General features: G+C 43.4%; 1 protein-coding gene across 1 annotated transcript; it reads right to left on the reverse strand.

The window, feature by feature from the left end:
• Positions 1–9,662: 9,662 nt before the first annotated feature.
• LOC121878521 (histidine-rich glycoprotein-like) lies at positions 9,663–10,730 on the reverse strand. Its single transcript, XM_042384782.1, has one exon. It carries the CDS (start codon positions 10,728–10,730, stop codon positions 9,663–9,665), a length of 1,068 nt encoding a protein of 355 aa, XP_042240716.1.
• Positions 10,731–11,730: the final 1,000 nt, after the last annotated feature.

The following is an 11,730-nucleotide window of genomic DNA, read 5'->3' on the forward strand; positions in this document are numbered from 1 at the left end:
ATATTATACATGTTCATATTTTCTGCATAAAAACTTCGAATCGTCAGTGGGTGAGACAGTCGATCAAAATCGGCATTCAAGGAGCTGATTGACGCAGGTAAAGAACAGAGCACGTCAGTAAACAGGAGACGCTGCTGAGGTGGCCCTTGACTCTTCACCTTCAAGATGTTCGCCTCACAGTTACCTGGAAGTTCATATTTTTAGTTTATTTATAGATACAAGTGACGGCTCTCAGGGACGTGTACGGCCCTCAACACACCCACACAACGTGAAATTTAATATGTGACCTGTGTGATCCCTGAATGGCGGGACGAGACTGTCAATATTACTTTAGTATCTCGTATCTCTATATATAACTACGGTATTCGGTCCTGATCGATAAAGTCCTTTTAGATATACGACACAATGGTGAATATTGGACGAGATTCTTGACTATAAGGGTGTGTGTTACTATAGTGTGTTATGTATAGTCGACAAGTATGACCTTGATGGGACTTAAATATCAACAATGAATTAGTCAATAAATAATAAGAATAAACCTAAAACAAACTCATTGATAAAAAACCACACGAATATTCCGCTTCTACAACTTTTACGCTCGATTTATTTATTTATTTTTTTTTTGCTTACTTCAGGATTTCAATTACGTGTTATTAATCGATGCTTATGAATCATCTTAGTTCAGGTGAGACACAAGTTGGATTCCTCCACGTGAGACTCCTAGTGGATGACAACACTACCATCCCCTTTATAACCCTGACATTAAATAACATCAAGTATGACCTCGAGTATACAAGTGGAGTCATCCTTAACACTTCACCATCACCTCAAAAATCCACCATGATTATGTCAACAAAATATATAAAGTAATTAACTATCATATATGAGAATTTAAACCCATATATAGTGTTTTATAATATTTTTACCATATACTTTCCACCCACCCATCACGTTAACAAGCCATCATGTTATATAGATATATTTCACGTCTATATATCATCTGTGGTTCTTGTTGTGTCTTTCCTGCCTGCCAGTGCTTCAACTCTCACCCACCATCATTCATCTTCCTCTCTCTCTCTCTCCCTTTCTTGCCCCTTCCTCCCCTCACCCCTCGTCTCCTTTTGTTACTCTCTCCTTTCTTTTCTCTCATATTCTCGTCTGTCCTTCTCTCTCTCTCTGTCTTTCTCTTTTCCTCTTCCTCTCCGTCCTTCCTACTCTACCCTCCCCACGTCTCTCCTTTCTTCCCCCTCTCTCCCTCTCCTCTCTCCCCTTCTCCCATCTCTCACCTCTATCACTCTCCTGTGAGAAGGTTCGCCTGCCTCCATCTGTGGGTCCTCAAGGGGGTGGGTTGAACTTCCGCTGGTTGGGGTCGCTAAGGTCGGTGCTCCTGTGGACATAGGCGTGACACTCAACCATCTGGCATGGTATCACAGGCGCCCGGGGCAACAATGAGCCATACATCTGGTGATGACACCTTGACACCTCCCTCACCCTGGGTACCTATTTCCTCCCTACCCTCCCCCTCCCCCTTTCTTCTTCTTCCTTTTCTTCTCTCTCTCTCTCTCTCTCTCGTTATTTCTATATTTATGTATGTTTTATATGAGTATATACGTTCAGTAAGTCTTGTCAGTATACTATAACACACACACACACACACACACACACACACACACACACACACACACACACACACACACACACACACACACACACACACACACACACACACACACACACACACACACACACACACACACACACACACACACACTTGATGTCTAATCGTTTATTGGATCTTGTTATGAATCAAGAAAATGTAGTAGTAAATTAAAATAGGTCATGTTACTGTAAGTTAGGTTAAGCTAGGTTAATGCTAGGTTAGGTTAGGTTAATGCTAGGTTAAGCAAGGTTAATGCTAGGTTAGGTTAGGTTAAGCTAGGTTAATGCTAGGTTAGGTTGGGTTAAGCAGGTTCAAGAATGCTAGGTTAGGTTGGGTTGCGGTAATGCTAGGTTAGGTTAGGTTAGCTAGGTTAATGCTAGGTTGGTTAGGTTAGCTGGTAATGCAGGTAGGTTAGGTTAAGCTTAGTTGAGGTGGTTAGCTGGTAATGCAGGTTAGGTAGGTTAAGCTAGGTTAATGCTAGGTTAGGTTAGGTTGCTAGGTTCGGTTAATGCTAGGTTAGGTTAGGTTAAGCTAGGTTAATGCTAGGTTAGGTTAGGTTAAGCTGGTTGCAAGGTTAATGCTAGGTTAGGTTAGGTTAAGCTAGGTTAATGCTAGGTTGGAGTTAGGTTGCTAGGTTAATGCTAGGTTAGGTTAGGTTAAGCTAGGTTAATGCTAGGTTAGGTTAGGTTAAGCTAGGTTAATGTTAGGTTAGGTTGGGTTGCTAGGTTAATGCTAGGTTAGGTTAGGTTAAGCTAGGTTAATGCTAGGTTAGGTTAGGTTGCTGGGTTAATGCTAGGTTAGGTTAGGTTAAGCTGGGTTAATGCTAGGTTAGGTTAGGTTAGCTAGGTTAATGCTAGGTTGTTGGGTTGCTAGTTAAGCCAGGTTAGGTTAGGTTAGGTTAGCTAGGTTGCTAGGTTGGGTTGGGTTAGCTAAGTTAATGCTAGGTTGGGTTAGGTTAAGCTAGGTTAATGCTAGGTTAGGTTAGGTTAAGCTAGGTTAAGCTAGGTTAGGTTAGGTTAGGTTAGGTTAGGTTAAGCTAGGTTAAGCTAGGTTAGGTTAGGCCCACTTCTGGTTCCTTTCATCACACAGTAAACAAAATATAAATTAAGTGGGTTCTGTGCCGGCAGAGTTCGTTCCTCCTGCCCACCTGCCTCTGTTGACTCTTCATATCTTCAGGTAAACATCTAATCAACTAATCTTATCCCACGTTTATACAAGCGATATTTATACATAAACTTGAACTGGCCTTGAAAGAACCCTGAAATATTTAGGAATTTTAAAATGGTCGTCTTTTCTTTTATACTTTTTTTTAAATGTTGTTGTTAATTAGTTAAATATAAATTGGTATTCATTAGAAAGTTAGAAATAAATTTATATATAATAATTTTTTTAAGAGTATCATGCATTTTGATATTGATGCTTTTGTTGTTGTTGGTCTGGGTGAAGCCTTGAGGTGGTTGTGGTAGGAGGCGGGAAAAAGGAGAAGCACGAGAAAGAGCAGGAGGAAGAGAAAGAAGAGAAGGAAGAGGAAGAAGGGAAAGAAGAAGGAAGGAAGAAGGAAGAAACAGGAGGAGGTGAGGGAGGAGGAGGAAGAGGAGGAGGAGGTGTTGCAGAACGTAGAGGAGGTGTAGGAGGAGGAGGTAAAGGAGAACGAAGAGGAAGAAGGGAAGGAAGAAGAGGAGGAGGTGTTGCAGAACGTAGAGGAGGTGTAGGAAAAGGAAGAGGAGAAGGAAGAGTAGGAGGTTCGTGAGAAGGAAGAGGAGGAGGAAGATGAGAAGGAGGAGGGAGGAGGAGGAGGAGGAGGAAGGAGGAGGAGGAGGAGGAGGAGGAGGTGTGGGGGAGAACGTAGAGGAGGTGTGGGAGAGGGAAGAGGAGGGAGGAGGAGGTGTGAGGAGAAGAAAGAAGGTGTGGGAGAGAAGGAGGAAGAGGAGGTGTGGGAGGACGAGGAGGAAGAGGGAGGAGGAGGTGTGGGGGAGAGAAGAGAAGGAAAGAGGGAGGAGGGAGGAGGTGTAGGAGAACAGAAAGAAGGTGTGAGAGAAGGAGGAAGTGTGGGAGGACGAGGAGGAAGAGGAGGAGGTGTGGGTGTTCCTGCACTTTTCATTTTTACCTTTGTAATGGATTTCTTCTGCAGCAGCGAGCAAAGAACCCCCAGGTACAACTTCAGCGATTCACTTACTCCCGACGTCCACGTTTAGCTCTGAGTGGTGTGTGAGTGTGTGTGTGTGTGTGTGTGAGTGTGTGTGTGTGTGTGTGTGTGTGTGTGTGTGTGTGTGTGTGTGTGTGTGTGTGTGTGTGTGTGTGTGTGTGTGAGTGTGTGTGTGTGTGTGGAGTGTGAGTGTGTGTGAGTGTGTGTGTGTGGAGGGTGGGTGTGTGTGTGTGAGTGTGTGTGTGTGTGTGTGTGTGTGTGTGTGTGTGTGTGTGTGTGTGTGCTGCCAACATACCCTTGCTTGAGGTGAAGGAAGAGAGGTGGTTGCTCTTGGGTCTTTGGTCGATTCAATTAGTCTGGAACCTCAACTCACTCGAAACTTTTTGGCCCTTTTTCAGCCTTAGGGAATTTCTGATCTTGCTGGGATAAAGTGGAGTAGCGTGTTACGGTGCCCTTCATATTGACTTATTAATGGTTGTGGTTAGTAGAAATAATGTGGTTAACTGTGTGTGTGGGCGGCAAGACACGGCAGGCCTCCCCTTTCATGGTAACGACCCTCTATAAACAAACAACGAGGCGTGACGTCATGTTTCATCCTCTCCCTCTCTCACACAAACACACACAAACACACACAAACAAACACACACATATACCCTCCTAGTCCCTTCCTCATTATCCACTCTCACCATCCACCTCCTCTTCCCTCCCTCCCTCCCTGCCTCCCTCCCACTCTCCCTCCTTCCCACCATCCACCCCTCCCTCCCTCCCTCCCTGCCTCCTCCCACTCTCCTCCTTCCCACCATCCACCCCCCTCCCTCTCCTCCCTCCTGCCTCCCTCCTCTCCTTCCTTCCCACCGTCCACCCCTCCCTCCCTCCCCTCCCAACATTGTCCTCAGTGTTTACAAGCTGTGGAAGTGGTTGGGGGAGGTAGACAACCAAAACAACTGAGTATAAGAGTCTACCTGGTGCCCCTAGGGAGTTGCTGCTTGGTTTGCCTTCTGTTTGCACACAGTTGTTTGTTTATGCTTGTTGTTGACTCCGTTTTATGTTTGTTTTTCATTCCTCTTGACTACTTTCTTTTACTTTTGTCCTTAAGTATTCCTGTTTATTCATCGTTCATCGTTGTTGTTGACTGAGGCGGTTTTCGTGTTTGTTCTGTTTCGTTATTTTTCTCCTTCTTTCGTTATAATAATGATAATAATAATAGTACCGATAAAACTAAAGCAACAACTACTACTAATAATAAATAGAGTTGTGGAAATGATTGAATAAATTAATAAACACGTGTAAAACTCAATAGAAAAACTTAATAGAAAACAAAGAATAATTTTACTTACGATACTTGAGTCAGCCTTATAAATAACACATGTGGTGGGGGAACGTCCCTAAGAATTTTACTAAAGCTATGACCAAAATAATAAAGGAATAGAAAAGCTTCACTAATGAGCAGGGAAATGTTGGGGGACAAATTCTTTAAACACACACCACTATATTTAGTAAACAAGGAAGAAAATATCGAGAAAAAATACCTCCTAGACCAAAGGGGATACGAACTATAAATAAAAACTGACGAAAATAAATATTGAATAAAAATAGTAGAGAAAAAGAAACTGCAAGGCGACCCAAAATAGCGATAAACAAACTACCCTCCCCCTCCTGTCTACCACCTCCTCCCTCCCTCCTGTCTGCCACTTCACCCACCCCCTGCTGTCACCCCTCCTGCCTACCTCCCAACCACCCACTCTGTCACCATCTCCCGACCCTTTCCCTGCCAAATCCTTGCCTGTCATCCCTCCCTGCCAACTCCCTGCCTGCCACTTCTGTGTCATCTCCATGGAACCTCCCTGCCATCTCCCTGCAACCTCCCTGCCATCTGCATCTCCCTGCTACGCCCCAATCTCTGTCACTTCACCTCCTCAAGGTATCACTAGTAAATTGATAGAGATTTCTTCAACGTCAATCAGTTCACCTTCGTATTGGGGTGAATTTCTCTTACCTGAGAGAGAGAGAGAGAGAGAGAGAGAGAGAGAGAGAGAGAGAGACTGGCAAAGGTTAAGCACCGGTCTTGTTTACATCGAATATTAGTAAACAAACGCATGTGTATACCTGTTTGGTTATGTATATACGACGTTGTATGTATATATGACTGTATATAACGTGTGTGTGTGTGTGTGTGTATACGTATGGGTATTTATGTATTTGAACATCTGTGTGTGGGTATATATGTATATCTATGTGCATGTATACTGTATATAAGTCTCTCTCTCTCTCTCTCTTCTGACGGACGCCTCATCCTGACTGTCAGTTAATCACTGCCTTGGGACTCTACGAGCTTCAGCTGTCCTTCTCTCCTCTCCCTTCTTCCTTCTTCCTTCTTCCTGTCCATCCCTCTTTCTTCTTCTTCTTCGAAAACAAGTCTAATCTCTTTAGTCCTTCTCGTACTTAGTTTCAAGACTGTGAGTTTCCACATGCGAATCCCCACCACCACCACCGCAGGTTTGTTCAGTTCCTACTGTGGATATTACCGCATTGCCCTCCAGGTACATTCTTCCTTACACTCTACTGAGAATATATCCACAAGTGATTCCGTTCAAGATTTCCTAAACGTGTTACTGTGTGTGTTATCGCATGTGGACTCTGCTTTCTCCAGAGCTTCCACACGTACCACTATGTAAGTTTCCGCATGCGGCAGACCTCCCCCTCCTCCTCCTCGGGTTCCAGCAAGTCCCACGACCCGTAAATGGGGTTTTAAAGGGAAACAATAATCCAATTTAATCAGCTTTATCGCCTCTCCCTGAGCAGACCAGCGATACCTGAGCTGTGTTAAAGGGACTCGCCTACGCTGTGACAAGAGTTGCTGTGTGATAATGCTGTGCCTGTTGCTGCTCTTGTGTTCTGCTGTGTATTGTGCTGTGTGTATGTATGTTTAGTGTTTGTAATGTGGTATGTTGTATGGTGTCGTAATGTGGTATGTTGTCCTTTGTTGTGTGTTATGTTCCCTGATATACTGCTGCTCTATGACATGCCTTGTTGTTGTAGTGTGTGGCGACTGTGACGTCACGTTCATCCGGCGTAGTGCAGCGCTGCGTTTGATGATTACTGTACAGCGGATTTACCTTCATAAAGACTTAAAATTTTCGGTGGTTAGGTGTAAATATATTCGTAGGTTTATTCATTGATGTATGACTCGAGAAACAGTTTATGAGAATGGATTGATGGATGAAGGATGTAAAGGGGAAGAGGGAGAGGGACGAAGAAAGATAGGGAGAGGAGAGGAGGCAGAGGGAGGGACGGAGGGTGAGTGTTGCTAGTCTTTCCCACCACCTCAAGCGCTGCAGCGGGAGAGAATAGTTGGCAAGAGAGAAAATATTCACAAGCTGCAGCAGAAACAAGAGAGCTACAGCCTCGTACAGTATATAAGGAGAGAGAGAGAGAGAGAATGGGGTCAGTGTTTGTTCTACAGCCCCCTGGCCCGGCCTCCGTCAGCGTCGTGGGCGGTGAAGGGGGACTACCAGAAGTGAAAACTGTCTCCAGGCGACAGTCAGAACAGAAGTCTTGCGTCCCTGCTGTGGTATGAAATAGATGGTATCACTAATTTATCAGGAAGAATTTGTGTAACGGAAGGCTGGCTGGCTGGGGGGAGCCTCCTGCTCGCTCCTCAAATACATCCCATTAATATTTCGTCTCTGGTAACGAGATCTGGTTCACGTGCTTAATATTCAACAATGACGGAGGGGCAGAAGTCCACTGTTCTCTCTCTCTTTTCCTTCCTTCCTTTAGTTTCTCGTTTACATTCTCCCTCACCCCCTCGCACACACTCTTTGAGTATGCTGTTGGTGTTGGTGTTATAACATCACTACAGACAGGTCACTAAACCATCATCGTCACTGCTCTCAATATTCTTCCTTTGTTTTCCTTAACAAAGAATGTAATTTATTTTTATTTACTATACGAATTTAAGTGTGTGTGTGTGTGTGTGTGTGTGTGTGTGTGTGTGTGTGTGTGTGTTATTATACTTCGTGTATTAGTCAAGAGAGAGAGAGAGGGCAGTTGTTAATACCATTCCCTTGTTGACTGTATAAAGGCTGCAGTATTGACGCTGTGAGTTAAGGTGGCAGTATTGACTCTGTGTTTGTGCGACAACTGTTTGGCTGTAGGCAGTGTGAGAGTAAGTTATTCCACGATGCTGACACAAGATGGTGTTTGAGGAGCAGAATAAACTGTTGTTAGTTTTATAAAGGAATTGTTTGTACGTAACTTTGAGTCGTGTTGTCCTTCTGACGTATATTCTTTGGGTATTGTAACTGTTTAATGGTCGACGTCACACACACACACACACACACATAATTACCGGAGCAGCCATCGTCCCCTTCATTATCGATCCTCCTTGTTGACAAACAAAATGACGTCACAGGTTGACACGCCCACCTCCTCCCTTCTCTCCCCAACCCATACAAATCACTTCCTCCATTCCCCCACCCATCTCCTATTTTTCTATTCTCTTGTTTTCTCCTTTTATTCTGCGTGCCTTTCTATCTCCCACGTTCTCCTAGTATATACACAGGCTTCTCTAGCCACCACAGTACTTTTCATGCTGTTTGAGAGATTGTGTCTTTCAAGAGTTTCTCCTCCATGTACGGAAAATCGTGAAAAATCATAAAAGTGAAGTGACACAATACACATTTCTCCATTTTTTCTTATGTTTCTCAAGGTAAGAATTTTTTTTCCTTTAAGAAGAAATTTCGCCAAGCTCCTAAGCCAGATCACTCATATGAAGTGTTACTCGGCAAACATACTATGACAACCTATGATCACATTCTTCAACTTTTTGATGACACAATGTCTTCCAGAAAGTAAAACACAAGAACGGTGATACAGAGGTTTACTAATGTAATTTTTTAATCATCTGAGATTAAGGCCGTTGGTACAGTACCTAAAGCGTGGCACTACTTTAAAATTCTTAGCGAGTGATTATTCTTATCATGGTGGTTGTGCTGAAGTACAACTACTGTACTGTGACGGGGTTTATTGTTTTACGAGAGTTTTAAAATGATCTTACGGTAGTAAAAACTTGTCCCTAACAATGGTTTCTGGTTAGAGCTTCAGGAGCGTCTGTGGTAAGTACAAAATCCAGATTGTTTGGAACTTCATCATATTTATTTTGTTATACTAGGTAAGGTTATACTAGGTAAGGTTATACTAGGTAAGGTTATACTAGGTAAGGTTATACTAGGAAGTTATACTAGGTAAGGTTATACTAGGTAAGGTTATACTAGGTAAGGTTATACTAGGTAAGGTTATACTAGGTAAGGATATACTAGGTAAGGTTATACTAGGTAAGGTTATACTAGGTAAGGTTATACTAGGTAAGGTTATACTAGGTAAGGATATACTAGGTAAGGATATACTAGGTAAGGTTATACTAGGTAAGGATATACTAGGTAAGGTTATACTAGGTAAGGTTATACTAGGTAAGGTTATACTAGGTAAGGTTATACTAGGTAAGGTTATACTAGGTAAGGTTATACTAGGTAAAGATATACTAGGTAAGGTTATACTAGATAAGGTTATACTAGGTAAGGTTATACTAGGTAAGGTTATACTAGGTAAGGTTATACTAGGTAAGGTTATACTAGGTAAGGTTATACTAGGTATTTCTTCTTCCTAGATATAGTTATGATATATCAAGTTTATTTTAAGTGCAGTTAAATTTAGTATAGTTTTTGTACAATACACATTACTTTTATTACAAGAACAGATAAAATACAAATATATTTTAATACCATACATACACACTTTATCTCCAGGTGAAAGTTAATGTACCCATGGATTTTTTTTTCTGTTTTAATGTAAAGTTTATTTTGGATGGAGGTACGGCTCGTGTTGATGATGGAGGTACGGCTCGTGTTGATGATTGAGGTACGGCTCGTGTTGATGATGGAGGTACGGCTCGTGTTGATGATGGAGGTACGGCTCGTGTTGATGATGGAGGTACGGCTCGTGTTGATGATGGAGGTACGGCTCGTGTTGATGATGGAGGTACGGCTCGTGTTGATGATGGAGGTACGGCTCGTGTTGATGATGGGTACGGCTCGTGTTGATGATGAAGTACGGCTCGTGTTGAGATGGAAGTACGGCTCGTGATGATGATGGAGGTACGGCTCGTGTTGATGATTGAGTGTCGTGTTGATGATGGAGGTACGGCTCGTGTTGATGGTTGGTGCAGCTCGTGTTGATGATGGGGTACGGCTCGTGTTGATGATGGAGGTACGGCTCGTGTTGATGATGGAGTACGGCTCGTGTTGATGATGGAGGTACGGCTCGTGTTGTTGATGATGGGCTGGCTCGGTGTTGATGATGGAGGTACGGCTCGTGTTGATGATGGAGGTACGGCTCGTGTTGATGATGGAGGTACGGCTCGTGTTGATGGTGGAGGTTACGGCTCGTGTTGATGATGGAGGTACGGCTCGTGTTGATGATTGGTACGGCTTCGTGTTGATGAATGGAGGTACGGCTCGTGTTGATGATGGGTACGGCTCGTGTTGATGATTGAGTTACGGCTCGTGTTGATGATGGAAGTACGGCTCGTGTTGATGATGGAGAGTACGGCTCGTGTTGATGATGGAGGTACGGCTCGTGTTGATGATGGAGGTACGGCTCGTGTTGATGATGGAGGTGGCTCGTGTTGATGATGGAGGTACGGCTCGTGTTGATGATGGAGGTACGGCTCGTGTTGATGGTTGAGTTGACTCGTGTTGATGATGGAGAGGTACGGCTCGTGTTGATGATGGGTACGGCTCGTGTTGATGATTGAGTTACGGCTCGTGTTGGTGATGATGGAGGTACGGCTCGTGTTGATGATGGAGTTTGGCGGCTCGTGTTGATGATGGAGGTACGGCTCGTGTTGATGATGGAGGTAACCATGGTGAAGTGATGGAGGTACGGCTCGTGTTGATGATGGAGGTACGGCTCGTGTTGATGATGGAGGTACGGCTCGTGTTGATGATGGAGGTACGGCTCGTGTTGATGATGGAGGTACGGCTCGTGTTGATATTTTAGTGCAACAGTTTTGTAAAGTCAACCTATTATGCCACTAACCCCGACAACCTTCCTTAACCCACAGTGGGAAAAGTGCCCAACTGTACGTCTGTGTTCTTGTGTATGTGTGTTTACTGGTGACTGTTAGTGGGGCATACAGTTCATGTCGTTATGGTACACACGTCATTATGGTACACACGTCATTATGGTGCACACATTATTATGGTACACACATCATTATAATTTGCACATTATTATGGTACACACGTCATTATGGTACACACGTCATTATGGTGCACACATTATTATGGTACACACGTCGTTCTGGGTCTTACCAGCTGCGTCTTCCTAACTTTTAATCATCTTAATAGGTCCCAGAATTTTTGCTTCTGGGTCAGGTTTAATAAGAGGGTTGTCTCTCCTCCCTCAGGGTTACTGGAAGGCTTTCACAGATTACTCCAGATTATAAGATATATCTAGGTTATATTTTTCATGCGGATTTCTCTAGATACTGATATTTTGCTTCGCCTTTGAATTTTTGTCACAGTTTACTCCCGGTTACAGATTCATGACTTTTTACTGATTTACTCGTATTATTTTTTCCTTCACAACCTGCATATATCTCTGTTTTTTTCACGGATTACTCCAGATTACTCCAGATTACTCCAGATTACTCCAGATTACTCCAGATTACTCTAGATTAGACATGTATCTGACTCTCCATGCATTAATTCAGATAACAGATTTTTCTTCACCTACTTCACAAGGGGTTATAAAGCTATCTAGATTGATTTATGTAACTTAGAAGGAGTTATCATAGAGATCAGATAACAAAGATGGAAGCTTCAGTTGACATGGAGATATTTATCAACACAGTGGGTTGGTC

The sequence above is a fragment of the Homarus americanus genome, unplaced genomic scaffold (assembly GCF_018991925.1).
Source record: "Homarus americanus isolate GMGI-L3 unplaced genomic scaffold, GMGI_Hamer_2.0 scaffold41027, whole genome shotgun sequence".
In the NCBI taxonomy this organism is placed as follows: Eukaryota; Metazoa; Arthropoda; class Malacostraca; order Decapoda; family Nephropidae; genus Homarus; species Homarus americanus.